The sequence below is a fragment of the Balaenoptera musculus genome, chromosome 11, assembly GCF_009873245.2.
Source record: "Balaenoptera musculus isolate JJ_BM4_2016_0621 chromosome 11, mBalMus1.pri.v3, whole genome shotgun sequence".
NCBI lineage: Eukaryota > Metazoa > Chordata > Mammalia > Artiodactyla > Balaenopteridae > Balaenoptera > Balaenoptera musculus.
This window is the reverse complement of record NC_045795.1, coordinates 35,706,000-35,726,298: the sequence shown is the minus strand read 5'-3', so window position 1 is coordinate 35,726,298 and position 20,299 is coordinate 35,706,000. Positions and strand designations below refer to the sequence as shown.

The 20,299-nt window shown below is 53.7% G+C and overlaps 1 protein-coding gene across 1 annotated transcript in view; it reads left to right on the top strand.

The window, feature by feature from the left end:
- The window catches only part of GLP1R (glucagon like peptide 1 receptor), a 33,209-nt gene that overhangs the window by 2,644 nt on the left and 10,266 nt on the right, over nt 1–20,299 (top strand). The window contains exons 2-7 of the mRNA XM_036869396.1: nt 5,197–5,293; nt 6,320–6,427; nt 13,783–13,901; nt 14,249–14,355; nt 18,015–18,168; nt 18,714–18,873. Of these exons, the coding sequence (XP_036725291.1) occupies nt 5,197–5,293; nt 6,320–6,427; nt 13,783–13,901; nt 14,249–14,355; nt 18,015–18,168; nt 18,714–18,873 (745 nt within the window). The remainder of the gene's footprint in view (nt 1–5,196; nt 5,294–6,319; nt 6,428–13,782; nt 13,902–14,248; nt 14,356–18,014; nt 18,169–18,713; nt 18,874–20,299) is intronic.

The following is a 20,299-nucleotide window of genomic DNA, read 5'->3' as shown; positions in this document are numbered from 1 at the left end:
CCACATCCTGCCCTTGGATGCCTTGCTCTGAGGAAAAGCAGGCTGCTCCTTAGCTGCGCCTGCCCCTGAACAGATGCTTCTGTGTGCGTGTGAGATAGAGAGGTACAGTGATATAGAGGTACAAAGATGCAGGACAGAGACAGGTAGAGAGAGAGACAGAGAGAGGGGGACCAGGGGGAGAGGGGTGTGGGCTGTATGAACCCCTGTTTCTCCTCTGTACTTGTATGTGACCCTCTGTGTGACAGCCTGCCTGTGAGTCCCCGTGTATGAAACATCTCAGCATGTCATTGTGTGTCTGACAGTGTGTATGTGTTTGTGACTCCAAGTGTGATACTGCATCTATGGGAAGGTCTGTGTGTGTATGAGAGAGAGACATCTTAGTGTGTGAATGAGTGTCTGCCAGTCTGTGTCTGTGTGTGGGTGAGAAAAGTGTGCTTGTGACAGAATGTGTGTCTGTTTCTCTGTATCTATGCATGTGACAGTGTGACTTGAGTATATGTCAGTCAAGGGGTGTGTGTGTGTGTGTACCTGACAGTCTATGTGTTCATGTGTGGGAGAGAGACTCCGTGTCATGTCTTAGTATGTAAGCATGTGCTCCACACACGTGTGATAATGTGTGTGACAGTGTATCCATGGGAGGGGTCTGGTGCACATGAGAATGTGTGTGTGGTCTTCCTTTCCCTGCCCTTCTGCTCATGTATCTGGAGTCTATAAGGAAAAAAAATGGGGCCAAGAGCCCGGGGTCCAGCAGCACCATCCCTCCAGGTCTCAGAGGGCCTCGGGGATGGTTGGGCTCTGGAAGTTGGGCAGAGAAGAAGGAGGCAGGGGTCCTGGGAGGAGCTGCAGGGAAGATGCAGGGCTGCATCTGTTGGGAGGTGCCAGAGTTGTCATTGGAGCCCTCTTTTTCCTTTGGGGAGGCCCTCTCCCATTTTTCCCACCTTAGTGGCCTCTCTTTCCTCCTTCCCCTCAATCAAAAAGGTTCCCAGAAAAGGAAAGAATCTGATGCACTGATTCACACTGAGAAATGAAACTGCCGGAGGAATTCTTCACATTAGCAGCCAGTGTTTGGAGAAGGCGTGCCGTCCTAGGGTGTTGGAAAGCCCCTCACCCTCTCCACATCCTTCTCTTCCTGCTCTTCTTCCTTAGAACATTGCTCACTCGTACAGGGCTGGATAATTCCTAAAGGTTTTCACTATTTTATCTTGCTGGATCTGTACAGGAACTCTTTGAAAAGAACGATATGCCCATTTTACAGATAAGGAAACTGAGGTCCCAGAAGATTAAAATTTGTCCCATCAGTCCCACGTTAACAGACAGAGCTGGAATTTAAACCAAGGACATGTGACTCTCTGTCCAGTGCTCTCTCCTGCCCACCACTCCTTCCTGGCATCTTCTTTGTCACCTCCTGCTTCCTCCCCAAACACCTGAATCTGAGAGAGCCCTCTCCTAACTGTAAACTCCGCCCCAGGCATTGTCCCCATTTGCCTTCACCCCCCCCATCAGAGAACTCCCATGAAGCCTGGTGAGTCCTGATTCTAAAAACTGCCAAGCTGCCCTCACCCTGGTCCGCTGGGCCCCCCACTGCTGCCCTGGTCTCCCGGCCAGCTCTGCTGCCTCTGAGGGGCAGGGGCCTCCACCACTGCATCCTCCCCACCACTTACCACCCCCAGCCCCTCCTCACCGGGCCTGGAGCAGGGACTCACGTCACAGGAGGATGAAATGGGGCGGAGGCTGGTGGGCAGGGCCTTGCCCCTCCTCACAGTTCCTTGCCCTCGGGCATGGAGGCTTTGCTAATGGCTATGTTGCAGCTGGAAGATGCCACAAATTAAGCAGAATGATGGGTCCTTGGCCGGAAAATATGTTCCTTTCCTCCTGCTGGGAGTTTGTTGATCCCAGAAATGAGGGAGGGGTGGGACCCGGACTCCCCAGGAAGTCTGGCTGCCTGGTCTGCTCTGTCCTCTCCTGTCAAGAGCAGAAATCGAAGATAGCTGCCGTTGGCTGTGGATTTCCCACGTGCCAGGCGCCCTTCTAAGCATTAACTCACTTAATGCTCACGGGGAGGTAGGGACTATTGTTATTCCCAATTTGTGCAGGTGTGAGCTCAGGCTGGAAGTTAAAACTCTTGCACAAGGTCACAAACTTAATTTATGGGAGAGCCAGGATCAGGCCTGGCTCTGAGCCCAAAGCCAGGGCTATTCAAACTTCTCTGTGTAACTGTGTTCCCCTGAGCCCCTGGGCCCTGCTGCACCGGGTGACCCCAGCCTTGTTCCAGATCGGAGCCTCACATCTGTCCCAGGTCCTGCCTACCGCTCTCTCCCTGGCCCAGAAAATTCTCCTGAACATTAGTGCAAGGCTGTCTTCTGCTTGCTCACCAGAGCACCGACGTCCCCACTTCTGCCCCTTCGTTCCTGCTGGGTCCTCCTGCTGAAATGCCCACCCTCTGCCCTTGCTGGGCCCAGTCTCTCTCTACCCCCCTTCCCTCCGCCAACCCCAGCTCCCAATCCCCGGCGTCCCCCAGGGCTCTCAAGCCCGAGCAACGAGCGCTGCCCCAGCCATTCCCTGAGCACTTTCACCGCCGCCTTCTCTGCTGTGTCCTGAAGAGCATTTGCTCCCACCCCACCCCCGAGTAGCCTGGGGACTCTCTCAGGCCAGGGCTCTGGCCTTCATCTTTGCGCTCCCCATGTCCCCCGAGTCCGTCCCCCCACCCAGAGCCTGGCACAGTATTACTTCCATAAACGCCAGGTGGGGAGAGGCCAGAGGTCTGGTAGTTTGTGTGTTTGGGCAGACGGGTGCGGTGAGCAGTATTTGGAGAACTTCAGCTGGGGCAGGAGGCAGACGGTGGACCTCTATTGTCAGGAAGCTATCTGAGGGGGGGACACAACCCCTGTTCTTAAGGAGCCCCAGCCTGAGGGCGACACAGCCCTGCCCTCAGGGAGCCCCCGTCTGAAGATAGTTTCTTTTTTTTTTTTTTTTTTTTTTTCTGGATTTGGAGACAGATTATACCTAATCTAGGGAGCCAGATGCAAGGGCATGAAACCAATCAGGCCCTGACCTTTTTTTTTAAAAAATTATTAGCACCTTTAATTATTATTTATTTATTTATTTGGCTGTGTTGGGTCTTCGTTTCTGTGCGAGGGCTTTCTCCAATTGTGGCAAGCAGGGGTCACTCTTCATCGCGGTGCGCGGGCCTCTCACTATCGCGGCCTCTCTTGTTGCGGAGCACAGGCTCCAGACGCGCAGGCTCAGTAGTTGTGGCTCACGGGCCCAGTTGCTCCGCGGCATGTGGGATCTTCCCGGACCAGGGCTCGAACCCGTGTCCCCTGCATTAGCAGGCAGATTCTCAACCACTGCGCCACCAGGGAAGCCCTGAAGATAGTTTCTTGTCCGAGGCTCTGCTCCGAGCAGGTGACAGGGCTGCCTCTGTCTCGAAGCTCTCTGGGGTGCTGCTGGCCAGGCTGGCCCTCCTGGTGCTGTCCTTTGCCTTTATCCCCACCCTGAGACTTCTGGTTCCCATGCGCTTCCCAGTCCGCGCTCCCTGCCCCAGACACACCTTCTGCCCCAGTTCCCAGCAGCGACCTTGCTTGCTGCCTGCTTCCCTCCTAGAGAGATCAGGTGGGATTTCTCCCTGGTCTCCGTGCCCTGACCACCAGCAGCTGCTGCATTCCAGGGAGGAGAAGGAAAGCGGGTGGGGGTCAGGGGGGTGGACCCACCAGGACTGGCGCTAGTGAAAACTGCGCTGACCCCTCAGTTGTAGCTAAAACTGACACTGCCTTCGCTGTTGGGTTTGATTCCTTATTTATTTGTTTAACAAATACACTTGACCTTTGCGCTCAGAACACTGTCTTTTAAGTAGCTCTGCCTGTGGCCTCAGCACACTCACTCCAAGACTGTCCCCTTGCTTGTCAAGCAAGCTTTGTCCCCTCCCTAGGGCTTCCTGTGCCACCAGGGATGAGCCCAAGACAGCCTGTGTCTTTATGGGAAGTGTCTTATAAGCCCCCAACGCAGCTTAAATCTGGGCAGGATTACTCGGAAATCAGATCCAGTGTACTTAGGGCACCACCCGTCAAGGGTGGTGCAAGCTCCCAAAATGAAGCTGTTTTAATTTCAGCACGCATGTATATATTTGTGATTTCAAAAAGTGAAATTTTGTTTTAAATTATGTATAGGTCCTAAATTTTATACAAGGGGCTCCCTGGTCATTTGTGTGTCTGCAGGCTCTAAAGGAGGAATATTTATAATCTTAAGCCTGTTCAGGAAAAAATACAAATAAAAAGGAAACATAGTGCCCAGACATATCTAAAGAAGTACACTAAAATGTCTGGACATGGATAATTCTCACTTGGGTGTATCTGCTTGGGTCTCTGCTAAAAAGCCAGTTCTGTTACCTTATCTACTCACAGAGAGGGGGACCCCTCCCATTGCAGACCCAATCTCTGTGTTCTGGAACTTTTCTGACCCCTTCACCCCATGTCCTCAGGACTTCTCCTGCAGTTGATAGAGCTGAATATTTGATCTGTGTTGTTGTGCTACAAGGAGATGGTGGGGGTCGTGTTGACCTCCCAGGTAACATGACTGCAATTTGCAGGAGGGATGCTAGTGGGCGGCATTACCAGCACTGAATCCCACCTCAGCCCACACCTGCCACTGCTCCGTCACAGTCACTGATCTGGGAGACTCCAGGTCCTAGCCTTAGCTCTGCTCCTTGGGGTGCTGTGTGACCTTGACTGAGCCCCTCTCCCACTCTGGGCCTGCGTGTTGCCTTCAAGACTGGTGGACGAAAGTGTGAGAACCTTGCAGGAAGGCTGACTGGGTGCTGGAAAGGAGCCCGTGGCAGTCACAAAGCCCAGGGCCCTCAGGAACTCTCTCTGCTGGGTGAGGGCAGATGAAACCATGAATGAGACACACGCCCAGCTGGTGGCCCTTCCCCCACTCACCCCCAACAGTGTCCTTTCAGTAGCCACTGGCTGGACATTTCCTATACCCCAGGCTATGCCCTGGGAGGGATAAAGACATAAAAACATCCACCTGGAGCCCCTCTTTGTGTTGTCACCCCCTTTCAGAGATGGCCAAAGCCTGTGGAGTTTGGGGCTCTAAGGTCCCCTGGAGATCAAGAAACCAAGTGTGTGTGGGGGGGGATTGGGCATAAAAGAGAGGTCGGTTGGACCTAAGGGGCCCCCTTTTCTTTCTTCTCCCCAGGGTGCCACCGTGTCCCTCTCGGAGACAGTGGAGAAATGGCGAGAATACCGACGCCAGTGCCAGCGCTTCCTGACCGAGGCTCCGCCCCCAGCCACAGGTGAGTGCACCCAACCAGCTCCCCACGGCGCTGGGAGACCCCACGCCTGGCTGGGCATCATTTGCCTCTCTAGGACCCCTCATCCACCCTATGCCTTTGGGTGCGGCCTCGTTGCTGCTGTGTCCCCCCTCGCCCCTGACTGGGGCCCCTCAGGAGCAGACACCTGGCCTTTCTATTCTGCCTCCTCCTCAGCACTTCCCGGCCTGTGCCAGGGCAGGAGGCCCAACCCACGTACTTAGAGTAATGAACGTTTAGGGGGAGTGACATAGAGAATGGACTTGAGGACACGGGGAGCGGGAAGGGTAAGCTGGGACGAAGTGAGAGAGCGGCATGGACATATATACACTACCAAATGTAAAATAGATAGCTAGTGGGAAGCAGCCGCGTAGCACAGGGAGATCAGCTCGGTGCTTTGTGTCCACCTAGAGGGGTGGGATAGGGAGGGTGGGAGGGAGACGCAAGAGGGAGGGGTTATGGGGATATATGTATACGTATAGCTGATTCACTTTGTTACACAGCAGAAACTAACACAACATTGTAAAGCAATTATACTCCAATAAAGATGTTAAAAAAAAGAAAAAAAAGAGCAGAGGATTGATAGGCCTGTGTTCCAGTCCTGAGCTGCAGTCATGACCCAGTCACCTGAGGAGGGTTATCTTAGCCTGGAGAGCTACCGTCCCCCTCATCCGTGGTGTGTAATTTAATAACAGGCCCACGAGGATCGTTTATTGAGCACTTACTATGCTCAGTTATCTATGCTAGCTGTGCTGTTTGTCCCCACAAAGCCCTGTGGGCTGGGGATCAACCCCATTTTCCAGGTGAGAAAGCAGAGACCTTAAGTACTTTGCTCCAAGTCCCACTGCTGATAAGTGGCACCTGCTGGGTGGGAATGTGCTGGGTGGGTAGGAAGCCTCAGTGGAGGTGAGCCGAGCACAGGTTTCTGCCGGGCACCCTCTCTGGTGGGGAACTTGGGGGGAAGTGCCCCGGCCAGCCTGGGACTCAGATGCCATCGTCCCGCTGCACCAGGCCTGTTCTGCAACCGGACCTTCGATGACTATGCCTGCTGGCCGGATGGGCCGCCGGGCTCCTTCGTGAACGTCAGCTGCCCCTGGTACCTGCCCTGGGCCAGCAGCGGTGAGTCCCCTGCCCCGCCCGGGGTGGGAGTGGAGTTGGCACGGGGTTCATGCTGCCTCCTTTCCCCTGAGACACAGCCTCCCGGCTCCAGGAGGTCTTTGGGCCTCCTCGTGGTGGTCTGCCTTTCTTTCCTTGGGGGTGGGGAGCAGTAGGGGGTGGCATCAGGTGTAACCTGGGCCTGAGGCCCGTCCTGGCAGGTGGGGTCTGCGGGGAAATCATGGCGTCTGACTTAAGAAAGAAATGAGCGCACCCTCCTGCATCAGGAAAGGAGTCAGGTAGGAACAGTTCCTGGGGGTTCAGTGTGGGGTGGGGTTACTCAGAGGTGTCATTGCTCTGATGCGTGCGTGCGTGTGTGTGTGTGTGTGTGTGTGTGTGTAATGTGTGTGTTTGTAGGTGCCGCCCACCTGGTAGTGGCCTGTAGCCACCTCCTGACTCTTCAGGGGTTCACTGCTCAGATGAACCCAGACGGGAGTAGTGATCGGGGCCTTGGTGAAGTTGCCCCCCAGGCCCTCCCCGGCTCACTCCTGTCTGCAGGGGACAGCCTGCACTGGGAAAGGTGTGACTCTTTGGAGTACAGAGATCTACAGAGGCTGCAGGGGGAGCTCTGACTGGAGGGGGAGTTAATGTGCCCCCCAACACCCACCCACCTGTCCCAGGCACCAGGGAGGCTAACAGGAGACAAGCGCCCTCGCCTCAAAGAGCCCACAGTCTCAGGAAGGGAGAAAGGGTACTGCTTTATAATAATGATGTTAAGTACCTGCTATGTGCCCAGTCCTGCCCTAAAAGCCGAGTATTCATTTAATCTTTACAACTACCCCGTGGGTATGCTTGTTTTGTACAGATAGGGAAACTGAGGCCCCAGAAAGTTTAAGTCACTCGCTCCAGATGACGTGGTAAATGGCAGGGCCAGGATTTGAAGCCAGCCAGTGCTCTTAATTACAGTGCACTGAAGGGGCCTGAGACCAAGCAGAAACTGGCCCAGAAGCAAGTGTGAGATTGAGGTCATACTCTGGGAAGCTAGAGGGCTTCCTGGGAGAGGCAGCCCCTTAGTGGACTATCAGGGCACCTGGCAGGGCCCGGTGTGAGCTTCACCTCAGAACACAGGACTGGAGTCAGGTGAAGCCCAGGCAGGAGTCCTGAGGAGACTCTCTCCTGCTGTTCCCTCCCAGTATACCCACCCCACCCTGAGGTGCACGGGGAGAGCCTGGGCCTGGAAAGAGGCAGGCGCCCGCCTAAGACACAGAGCGGATCAGTGCCCTTCACGCAGCATTTCCGCGGCCAGCTGTAAGCACTTTACACACCTACGCTCATTTAATCCTCACAACAACCCTGCGAGGCAAGCACTCTGGTGACCCTCCCCTTTTACAGAGGAGGAAACTGAGGCACAGAGATGCTAAGTGACTTTTCCAAGCTCACACAGCGGGTGAGTAGCAGAGCCAGGAATAAGCCGAGGAGTCTGGTTTAGAGTAAGCATGTTTCCCTGCTACACCAGGCTTCCTCCAGCGTGCGGGCACGTATGTGTGCATGTGTGTGTGTTCCTGTGCACGTGGCTCTGGGCATGGGGACAGGCGAGTGGCCTGGGCCTCTGCTGGCTGGGCACACCCCGAGGGAGGGCAGTGAGCTGCCTGCCCTCTCCCTGGAGATGAAAAAGTCGAGTTGTACAATCTTATGGTTCTGCCTGAGGCTGCTCTGAGTGGCTGTGTGAGCTTGAGTGAATTTCTAGACCTCTCTGTGCCTCAGCTTGCCATGTGGGAGATGGGATAAAGCCAGGTGATGGGGGTGTTGGGAGGATTGTAGGTTCTTGAAAAATGGTTGCTGTTAATTTCTTCCACCTGCCTGACTTACCTCGCCCACTTCCCGCAATACGCACACTTTCCTTGCTCCCCAGTGGTTTGGGACTGGCTGCCTGTCCAGCTGGGGCCGGGCCTCTAGACCCCAGGGAGCCAGGCGCAGGACAGGGCCCATCACTCAGCACTAAGCTGCCCCCAGCTCTGCCTGCCGCTCGCGGCTCCATCCATCACCTTTAATTTTATTTGAGCAGGAAATAGGTCCTGGTGGTGCCCGTTTATGAGCGAACACGGTTTTATTGCTTTCTCCGTGAAGATAACGGCCACTGTGCAGGCCCCTTGCCAGCCCCCGCCCCCCTCCCCTGACTCACCAAGCTAATTCACTCCCTTTGCTGACACATGGGATCACAGACTCTGCCTCCCTCTCCCCTCTCTCTGAGTTAGGGACCTGCAGAGACACCCACCGTGGGCTCCTGCAGCATAATTGCTGTCTCTGGCCTGTCCTGGCTATTCCCCTTGGCAGAAGCTGGCACTAGGGGCTTCCCTCACCCCCTCCCAGAGCATGGGGGAGCAGGAAGGGGACAGTTCTGGAACTTTCTTGGGCTGATCAAGGGGGTAGACTGTGAAAAAACGTCATAGTGGGAGTTTGAAGTGGGGAGAAGCAAGGGGGACAGGTCTCAGGCAGGGTCCTGGCAGAAAACACACTCAGCTGGGAATCTGAAAAGAATTTAATGGAGGGGCCACTTCAGAGGCTGGGCAGGGTTAAGGGGCCAAAAAGGTACATAAAGCACCAAGGACCACAACAGTGGGAAGCTTTAGCATCCCTAGACCCAAGTGGGGCAGGAACAGCTGGAGGTCGTGGTGATGGAGAGGCCACCAGCAGGGCAGGGCCTTGGCCACAGAGGGGCAAAGCCACTGCCAGAACCTCAGAATCAAGGCAAGAAGGGAGCAAGGGAGAAATACCCCAGCCTCTCTCTCCTTCCGCCCTCCTACCTTCTGCTGGTGCCTCCCAGTGGCCAAACCCAGCAGAGGGCAAAGCGCCCAAGCGATACTGTCCACAGGGGTCAGCCTTCTGGGGTGCAGAGCAGGGCAGAGGAATGAGTGACTAGAGAAAGAATTAAATTCAGAACAATTCCCCGGGGCAGGTCTGTGTCAGGAGCTGGGGATGTCAGTGAGACCTTAGGGGTGTGTGAGTATGTGGGCGTTGGGGAGAAGGGGTGACCTTCCCCATGGGGCTGAAGAGGTCAGCTCAGGGGCCCGGGAAGTGGTGCTGAGGGAGGTCAGAGCCACCTCTTCTGCCTGGGGTGTGGCACCAGGAAGGCTTCCAGAGGGAGGTGATATCGGGGCCAGGCCTGGAAGAACAGGCAGATGGAGAAGGGGGAAAGAGTGCCCTCCAGGGAGGGAGGGTGTCAGACTCAGAGATGGGGCCAGGCCAGGCCTCAGAACTATACAATGTCCCAGGGAAGCCAGCCAAGTCCTTGAATTCTGACCCCTCTAATTCAGAATTGGGGATTGCACAGAGAGGGTGGGAACAGGTGAGTCAAGGAAGGAAGGTGTTCAAAGGAGATGCCTTGCGTCCACAAGATTTTTCTCTGTAAACCAGAAGGCTGGAGTGGCTTCAGAGAGCCTGTTGCCACCCGAGGGCCCTCCAGCAGCCTTGTTTAACCACAAACAGCTGATCTGCTCATTACAAATCATTCCAGTCTCATTAGCTGCACCCTCTCCTGATCCCTACATGTTAGCTTGGTTCTAATTATAGGAGAGTCATAAAATGTTTTAAAAATTGTCTATAACTCACAATTCTTGGAAACTCTGACAGGTGCCTCCCTTGAGCTTTTACAGCAGGCTGGGGTTGCTAGAGGGAAACCGAGGCCCCAGCTTGGCCCTGGAGGAGCTCCGGCTGAGGCGGTGTCCTAAGCTCCAGCCCGCCCCCAGTGAAGGGGTACTCTTTTGAGGAATTGGTGGGGGCGGGGGGGGTGGGTGGCAGCAGGTCTTTCACTGTGACTCTGTTTTGAAGACCAACCAGGTACCAGGCACTTCACATGCTTTATCTCCTAATCCTCACACCACAGACCTGGGAAGTTATCATGGTTCCCATTTTACAGATGAGGAAGCTGAGACATGGGGAGGTCTGCCCAAGGTCCCATAGGTGGTTGAGGGCAGAACCAGGATTGACCTTGAGTCTGTCGTTCAGAACCTGAGCTCCTTCTCCTAGGCCGTGATGTGATGCGTTGCCCCTCACCCCCACCCCAAGTGGACACCTTCAATTCGAGCCCTGCCTTTGACCCTCATTCCAGCACTCTGGGGAGGGCCTATGACTGCCCGCTTTGAATCTTGGCTTCCCGGCCCAGGAGATGGGGCCCAGGAGTCCGTGCTGGCCATTGCTGTTGCCAGGATGCAGGAGCTAATGGATTCATGAGTGGCTCTCCACAGCCCTGTGTGCCCGCGTCCACGTGGAAGGGCGGCTGTTAGCTTGATTACAGACGCTGCTGCGGTTTCCGGGAGGGGAAGTGTTTAATTGGGGGTTTTAGTTCCAGCACCAGGGTCTGACTTAATGAAATATCCCTAGGCCTCCTGGCATGCGGCCGGCTGCTTCCTGGTGTTGACAAGACCAGAACCAAGCCTCTGGCTATGATTTATCAGCAGCACCTGGGCCAGATAAAGCTGGGCTGATAAGCCGGGCTGTGCCCAGACCCACCCCATCTCCAGCCAAGATGGGCACCTGGGGACCACAACCCGGCCAGGAACCAGCCCTGGCTTTTAATATTTGCTGCTAATGAAGGATAATTGACAGGCGCACTCACATAGGCTCACTGAGCTTCGTAGGGACGCAGTGATCTCTTGACACTGTGCCAGTAACACATACATCTGTGCACACATTGCCTCCTTACCCTCCCAGCTTGCCCTGAGCAGAGGGCCCAGGAATGGCAGCGTGCCGGGGGCCCAAACTGGCAAGAGGACCTGCTGGGAGGATGCTGAATGTTGGCAAATCCAAGCCTGGAGGAAGGGCAGATAAATGGCACATGGCCATTGTGGACTGTTAGCAGTGAATTTGGCTGCTGACTTTTGGCCTCTGGAGGCCAAGAGCTGAGGGCTGCAATCTTGATTCTGCCGCTTCCTGGCTGGATGACCTTGGGCAAGTCACTTGGCCTCTCAGAGGCTCAGTTGCTTCATCTGTAAAATGGGATTTGCTGTGCCTACCTTGTAAGGTGGTCGTGATGTTCAAAGGTGTCAGGCATACAGCAGGTGTTCAAAACCTGATATCTGTGAGTGAGCAGCCTGCAGAGAGGGTTCGAAAGGAGCATGTAGGAAGGAAAACATCAATTCGAGTGCCTCCTGAATGCCAGACCCTGTGCCAGCTGTGGCAAGTGGCTGTTACTAGGGTCACACTGCTGTGGGCTGCATCCTGGGTACATGGCGCTTCGACAGTTTGGGCCCCTTTGCGATGTCCTCTCCCTTCTCCCTGGCCCCTTTGCCTCCTCTTTTCTCCCCATTTCCTGCCATCTAAACGGGTTTCCAGAGAAGGTTCTGATATCAGTCTCACTCTCCATGGAGTCAGGCCAGATCCCCATCACTGCTCTGGGGTCATCGACTCCTGAAGTCTGGTTTTGCTCTTACATCAGAAGACTCAACCCCTGGTGAAGAATTCCAAGCATCCACGCAGCAGATAAGAGAGACATTTGGGGGCCCTTCTAGTTGCTTAAATCAGACCTGGTACCTCCCCTTCTCTGCCTTTGTCCTTTCCTGATTTTGTTCATAAATGCGTCAGGGGACTATTGGGACACTGCTCCTCCCGCTGCCCGAAGTCCCATCATTAGATTTTCAGGCTTTTGTTTCTCTTCCTGGGGAAGTCTCTTAAAATGCAGTTTCTTCTAGAAGCAGTGATGCCGCAAGCTGACTCACCCCACAGTATTACCAGATAACTTCTGTCTCCTGAAGCGGGTCAGGGCCTCTGAAAGGGAGTGGAGAAAGGGGAGAGTGAGCCGGGAGCCAGGGACCGGCTCAGGGAGGACAAGGGTCCCACTGGCAGGCCCTGCAGGTGCCTGACCGTGCGGGCAGAGAGCTGTCCCTGGCCCCTAGAGTGAAGGTGTCCTGGCATATGGCAGCAGTGGGCAGGCTGATGGTTTGTGAACTGTGAAATACAGCCCCGTCCTAGATGGTGCGTCCGTTCCCGGCCCTGGTGCTGTGGGCGCTGGGGTTGATGCTGCTGCCGTCAGTCACTCATGCTAATGATTCTCTGCCACAGACCTGTCTTTACTGCTGCCTCTCCACCTGGAAACTTCTGAGCAGCCACTGCCAGCCAGGGCCTCGCGGCTTCTCCGTGCTCCCTCCTTCACGCTGAGCCTTCTTCCCACAGCTGGGAGGCTGGTCTTTAAAATCTTTTGCCCTTTGGAATTTTTAAATCTTTTAAAATTCGTCCTGGCTCCAGCTCCCCTCCTTGATCCCCCTGTGCTAAATCTCTCCCCACTTTTGTCCCCAGTTTCCTGGCCCTGGGGTCAGACTTACATTTCCTCTCAGACACAGGTAATCCCCTGTCCCCTCTTGTGATCTCCCTGCAAACTTGGGGCCGGGCCACAAGCCACCCCCCTCCCTGGGTGGGTGGAGAGTGAGGCACGGCAGGGTGGTCGCCTCAGCGCCAGGTGCCCAGGCGGGATGTGAGTGGACACAGGGACATCCCACCCCCAGCTCTGCTGGGCCTGTGTTTGATCTCTCTCGGTTTGCATTTATGTTATTCCTTTCTGCACTTTTTGGTTTTTGTTTTCTGTGAGAGTCTTGATTCTCTGAAGCCAGGGACTGTGCTTCCTTCCTCCTTCCGACTGGGAGCTCCTTGAGGCCAGGGGCTGGATGTCTCCCCACTCTCAGACTGAGAGGTCTCCAAGGACAGTCTCCATCTCCAGCTACTTGGAGCTACTTGAAGGGAAGAGCTGGTCTTCCCTCCCCCCACCGCTACCCCTTTGAACAGAGGGTCTCTAAGGGCCATGTCTCTGCCATTGACTATGTATTCCTTTTAAATCAGGTGATCTTTGAGAATAGGACTGGGTCTCCTCCATCAGGTTAGAACTTCTTAAGGGCAGGGCTGTGTCTCCCCTCAGACCGAGGCTCCCTGAGGATGGGGCTGGGTCTCCTTCTTTCTCTCAAGAGCTCTATGCCCACTTTGTTCCTGGGGTCTGCTCTGCCCAAGAAGGTGGGGCCTGAGTTCTGTGAATCAGCAGTCTCAGAGGGTGGCTGTGGGTCTGTTGGGGCCACTGCTCGTCAGCACCAAACCTTGCCCATACCACGATTTGAGGCAGGGGTGTGGAAATGGGCTAGCGTGGTCTCATCTCTATAGTGTGAATTCATCAAGCTGCATTCCAGGGTGGCTGAGAGGAAAGGCTGAGGGTGGGCCAAACAGGCACATGGCAGGAGAGGAAGGCCCGAGTGTGTGTGTGTGTGTATGTGTGTGTGTGTGTGTGTGTGTGTGTGTAGAGGGGTCAGTTCTGGGGCAGCTGGGGTGGCCCCCAGGGTGGAGAGGGGTGAGGGGCAGGTGGCCTTGGGCCGAGGCTCAGCTCCTGCGTGTCTCCGCCCCAGTGCTGCAGGGTCACGTGTACCGGTTCTGCACCACCGATGGCCTGTGGCTGCACAAGGACAACTCGAGCCTGCCCTGGAGGGACCTGTCTGAGTGCGAGGAGTCCAAGCGAGGGGACCGAGTGAGTTGAGCCGGTGAACTAGTGGGCAGCAGGGTGCCAGCTTCATGGGAGCAGGGACCTGGGCATCTGGCGAGTTGGTCTGTGGCCATCTGCCCATCCCCCTGCCTCTCGGGCTTTGCACACCATGCTTTCTGGACAGAGGTGGTGTGCATTCACCTCTCCGGCCTTGGAACAGGGCCCTAGAAATCCGAGGACCATCACCATAGGTTATTCTCTTTCTTAGTTCCAGGATCCCAGTGGGGCTGAGTTGGGGCCCCACCTCTGCCCCTGTCCTGTGGGAAAGAAGAATGTGGGAGAGGAGGGTTGTGGGCCACCCCTTGTACACTGTGTCCCCCGTGTGCACACAGAACTCCCCGGAGCAGCAGCTCCTGTCCCTTTACATCATCTACACGGTGGGCTACGCACTCTCCTTCTCTGCATTGGTCATCGCCTCAGCCATCCTCCTGGGCTTCAGGTAAGGGGGCTGCTTCAGCCTTACCTGCTGTTCTGTCCCCAAATGGAAGAGGGGGCACCAAGCCGAAGCAGCAATGCAGCAGGTTCCTCTCCTAAGAGATGTCCAGAGAACCCACACCATCTATGTGGTAGACTATGAGGCTGAAAACACAGGCTACGACACTGTGTACTTAGTCTAATCTGTACTGTGTAAATGTGTGCGTATAATACTGCAAAAAAGGAAAAACAAACACTACACATGCACACACAAAGCACATGCCCCACACCTTAACAGTGGGTGATAGGAGTAGGGGAGGTCCTCTCTGGTGAGCATATGTAACAAATCATCGGGAATTCAGTATGATTTTAGACAAGACCTCAGGGGGTTAGAGATTCTGCTCTCTTTGGAGCTTGTCAGCTCCCATGGAAAATTTCTTTCCTAGGTCTAACCTAGATGAGCCATTCCCTCCAGAGTACCAGGCTCTTCCCATGCCCTCTGCACTGATGGCGGTGGGCCAGGAGGGCTGGGTTCAAGGGCAGGAGGGATTCCGAGGGTAGGGAGCTCAGGACACCAGCCAGCAGGAACAGGAGAGGTGACATTCCTCCTGTGGTCCCCATGGCTTCTGGCACAGTCACGGCTGGGCACACAGTCAGTGCTTAATAAATGCACTCACTGAGAATGTTCTCCCCTTTTATTATGAAATGTTCAGAGATCTGAAAATACAGTGGCTGATACTATGATCACCTGTGCACACACACCATCCAGCCCAAGAACTAAAGCCCACCGCGTGGTTAAGCTTCCCCGAGTAATGCTCCCTCCTCACCAGAGGGAACCCCTGAGGGGCCACTTATAATTCCCACGCACCTCTCTATACTTTTACCACATTTCTAAGTATCTATACAAATATATAGTGTGGGGTTTGCATATTTTAATGGCATGTTGGACATATTCTTCAGCAGTTACTTTTGGCCTGACATTATGTTTTTGTGAGGTTCATTCACATTGATACAGGCAGTTCTGTTTCATTCATTTTAAGTGTCACTCCATTGTGTGATATATTACAGTTTATTTATTTGTTATCCTTTTAATGGACATTTGAGGTGTTTCTCTTTTTTTTCTTCTCTGAATTATAAACCTTGCTACAATGAACATTCTTACTCATGACCCCTTGTGCATTTCTCCAGGGGCACATGCCTCTGAGTAGAATTGCCTGGTCTGAATACAGCGTGCTGTTGCAAGTTTATTAGGCGTTGTGAAGTTATTCTCCAAAGTGGTCATGCCAGTTTGCCCTCCTACTGGTAATACATGAGAGTTCCCTTGGCTTCACATCCTCACCAATATTTCCTATTTTCAGACCTAATTGTTGGTAATCTGAAGTGTGTGAAATATCTCACCATGATTTTAATTTTCATTTCACTGATTCCTAGAGAGATCTAGCATACTTTTTATGTTTCATTCTGTGATTTGCTTGTTCATATCCTTTGCTCACTTTTTTATTGGCTTATTTGGCTTTTTCTTTTTATTTTAGGCATTCCTTGTATATTCTGGATAGTAATCCAGGATATATCCTCTCGGGCTGTGGTTTATTTTTTCACTCGCTTTATGGTGCCTTTTATGCACAGAAGTCCTTAATTTTTTTTTTTTTAATTTATTTTTGGCTGTGTTGGGTCTTCGTTTCTGTGCAAGGGCTTTCTCTAGTTGTGGCAAGCGGGGGCCACTCTTCATCGCGGTTGCGGAGCACAGGCTCCAGACGCGCAGGCTCAGTAGTTGTGGCTCACGGGCCTAGTTGCTCCGCGGCATGTGGGATCTTCCCAGACCAGGGCTCGAACCCGTGTCCCCTGCATTGGCAGGCAGATTCTCAACCACTGCGCCACCAGGGAAGCCCAGAAGTCCTTAATTTTAATGGAATGAAATATATCAATGTATCTGATTTTATTGATAAACAAAATTTATCAGTAAGTGTTATCAATTGATAAAAATTCATTTTTCCCATTGATAAAAAAACTTTATTAATTTTTTTTCCCAAAGGCCAAATTTCTCTATGGTCTTGTTTAAGAAACCTTTCCTTATCCCAGGGTCATCAGTTTTGCACATCCCTTATGGCTGTTTGGTGAACCTGGAATTTATTTTTGTCTGTAGTGAAAACAAGAGATTTGATTTCATTTTTCCATGTATACATATAGTTAATTGCATCAGGACCACTTATTGATGGCAATGCCTGCTCTGCCATGCAGCAAGCATCATGTGTGCCTGAGTGGGTCTCTGTCATGTGGATTGTTTTCCATTGGTCTAGTTATCTGTGCCTTTGCCTATGCTATGGTGCCTTAACCACTATAGATTCATCAAAAACCTTGGTTTTCTTGGGACTTCCCTGGCGGTCCAGTGGTTAAGACTGCACGCCTCCACTGCAGGGGGCATGGGTTCAAACCCTGGTCGGGGAACTAAGATCCTGCATGTCGTGCGGTGTGGCCAAAAAATAAAAACAACTTGGTTTTCTTATAGCAAGGGCCCCTACATTGTGGTTCTTTAGGAGTGTCTGGAATATTCTTGGCCCTTGGCTCTTCTTTATAAGTTTTTAAAATTTCCATCAAAAAACTGTTGGAATTTTTATTACAGCTATATTGAATTGATTGGTTATTGTGAAGAGAACAGACATTTTCAAGATAGTCTTTCTATCCATGAATCTGGTGAATCTTCCATTAATTTGCATCTTCTTTAATAATTTTAAGCAAGTTTTACTGTATTCTCCATAGAAATCGTGCCTTCTTCTGTTAGACTTATTTCTAGGTAGCCAATTAAAAATAGTGCAAATGAATTTTTTAAATTTACTTTTTAATTGTTTATTGCTGATGTACATAAACATACATATCAGCAACCTTACTGAATGAACTCTGATTAGTTCTAATAATTTGTGTGTTGATTCTCTTGGATTTCCTATGAAGATCATCTGTCATCTACAAATGATGACAGTTTTGTGTCTTTATTTCCAATTCTTATGCATTTTTCTCCTTGCCTTCTTACAGTAGCTAGGATCTGTAGTACAAAGTTGAGTAGATGTGATGTAAGTAGATCTTACAGCTAGATAATCCTAATTTTGTTCCTGATTTTAAAGGGAATCTTTCTAAAAATTTTCAGGTGAGAATGATGTTTGCTCCTTGTTTGGCTAGATAGCCCTTATTGGGTTAAGAAATTCCCTCATATTTCCAGTTTGCTATGTGTTTTTACCTGAAAGGATGTTGAAGTTGTATCCAATACTTTTAGAATTCCTGCCATATGCTTAGCCCCACTCTGCCTCTGTAAGGCAGCCTGGAGGCATATTAGACATGGGCTGTCATCAAGAAGCCAAGCAAGTCCCCAGTGGGGAAAGTGGTCCTCACACAAATCATGTGGGTTACACGTGACTTTGTAGAAGAGAAGATGCAGCAGAGAAAAGATAGGGTGTGGACGGGGTTGGGGGTGGCAGTAACCACACAGCTGAAGACTTCATGGCCAGGCAGGATTTGAGTTGGACCCAAAGGATTTTCAAGGTTATGGGGAAGAAGGGCATCCAGAGGAAGAAAGACAGGAGCATGGTCCCAGAGCTGGACACATGCCTGAGGTGTGCTTTGGCCTGAGAACCGGGGGTTGTGGAGCAGAACTGCTGGCCGTTGTGCCAGGGGGGGCCCTGCTTTCTCCTGCAGACACCTGCACTGTACCCGGAACTACATCCACCTGAACCTGTTTGCATCCTTCATCCTCCGAGCCCTGTCCGTCTTCGTCAAGGATGCAGCCCTCAAGTGGATGTACAGCACGGCCGCCCAGCAGCACCAGTGGGATGGGCTCCTTTCCTACCAGGTGTGTGGTGTGTCCATGGAGGGCCTGGGGAGGGGGTGGACAGTCCCTGAAAGTCGGTCTCCCCCACCCCACCCAGGCCTGGTACAAAGAAAGGCAAGAGCTTCCCAGGCCTGGTCCTCAGGGAGCCCCCAGTCTGATGGGAGAGGCTGTCCACCCTGGGGAGCCCCCAGCCTAAGAAGGGAGTCACTGCCCTGCCCTTAGGGAGTTCTGTTTGACTCAGGCGAGTGGTTTTTTGGAGACAGACCTGGGTTTGAATTCCAGGTCTGCCACTTAACTAGCTAATTTTTAGGCAAGTGATTTAACTTCTCTGGACTCCAGTTTTTCTCACCTGTATGGGGATAATATTAGTTTCCTCCATCCAGGATAGTGAGGATCCGATGAGCTAAAGCAGGTCAAGTTCTTAACACCGGCTCCGGCTGGAAGCTGTCAGCTCTGTCATCCTGCCCTCACCACGGCAGGATTGCAGCTGGGGCAGGACTGGGAGCGGGGCCAAGAGAGGCAGGGGCAGAGCTGTTGTCCCCTGGGGACCCTTCCTCTGCCCCCAGGACTCTCTGGGCTGCCGCCTGGTGTTCCTGCTCATGCAGTACTGCGTGGCGGCCAACTACTACTGGCTCCTGGTGGAGGGCGTGTACCTGTACACGCTGCTGGCCCTCTCCGTCTTCTCCGAGCAGCGCATCTTCAGGCTCTACCTGAGCATAGGCTGGGGTAAGGCCAGCTGTCATTCATTTCACTCCCCCGCCCCGACTGAGCAGGGGGGGCGTGGGAGACCCTGAGCCCTCTTGGAATTGCTGCCTTCAGGCTACCCCAGGAGGCCACCTTGGTACTCAGCACACACTGCTGGGCCAAGGTATGGGGCCCACCGGAGAACCCCCTCCTGGGCACAGGACTCGCTGCCCATGGCGCTGTCAAGCCATTGTCCCCCATCCCCACGCCTTTGCCTGACTCTCCTCCCTTAAAGGAAGCAGAGGCCTTCACCCGATTTTCCCCCCCTCCCAAGATTCTTTGGGGATAGAGCCCCACATCCAGTCCTGGGCAACCCAGCCCCTGAGGGAAATGGAGGGTCCTGAGCCTCACGGCGGGGGGGGTCCCTGGGGGTGCGGGCTGAGGGGCTATGGCTCTGTCACATGATGATGAAGAGGATGGCTCAGAGGAGAGCTGAGTAAGGCAGGGGGGTCGGCCGGAAGCCAGCTGAGGAAAGGGTGGACCCCGGATGTGCCTGGAGCCCAGCTGGAAATGTTCTAGCCGAAAAAGTCTGCCAAGAACCATTGTGTCTTTTTTTTTGCTGGAACATTTCTGGTTGTGCTTCTGCCTCTCGCCATGTGGGATTCCGATGAGAACAGGGGTAGGATGGGGCAAGAGCTGAGACACCCACCCTAGCAGCCCCTCACCTCCACCCTGTACCCCGGAAACAGATGCAACAGCGCTTCCTCTTGAGGGGCCCACGGGTGCCCACCCAGGATGGAGCCAGGAGCGGGCCCGTCTCTGGGCCTCCCACACCACAGGACCTGCCTTCCTCCTCCCGCTTGCCACACATTCACTCACTCCTCTTGCCTGCCTCGGGCTGCCCCCTGACCTCTGGGGACTTCCATGCTCCTCCTTTGATGTCGCCTCCTGCCCCTGAGCCTCTGCAAGGCTGTGCCCGGTCCAGCCCGCCCCCTCGGGAAGCTGCCTCGGGTTGCCTGGCCCCTGGCTCTGTGCTCTGCCTGGCCCTCTCGGCCTCCCCGTCCCTGTCCTCACACTTCATCCCTTGTTGCTGACGCTCTTAGGCCACTTCATTCTGTACGGTCCCATTGAGAGTACCTTGAAAGGGGCTTTAACGTGATCAGTGTCCTAACGGCAGGGCCCTATAGACAGAGCAGGCATTGGAACCAGGCCTCCTGACTCCCAGGCCCTGGGCCCCATCGCCTGTCACACAAGGTTCTCTGGCCTGCACTGCATCTCTTTAGCCCCTGAGGGCCTGGCCGAGCAATCTCAGGCCTCTGCACAGGTGGGCAGGTGGGCCTGGCCTCTGCACACAGCTTCCTGCTCCTACCCTTCCTCCCTCCTCCGCCAGGGCCCAGCCCTTCCCTGCTTGGCCTGCCTCCCCTCCCAGGCCTCTTCATCCTGCTAGGGCCGTCAAACAGGCACTGGG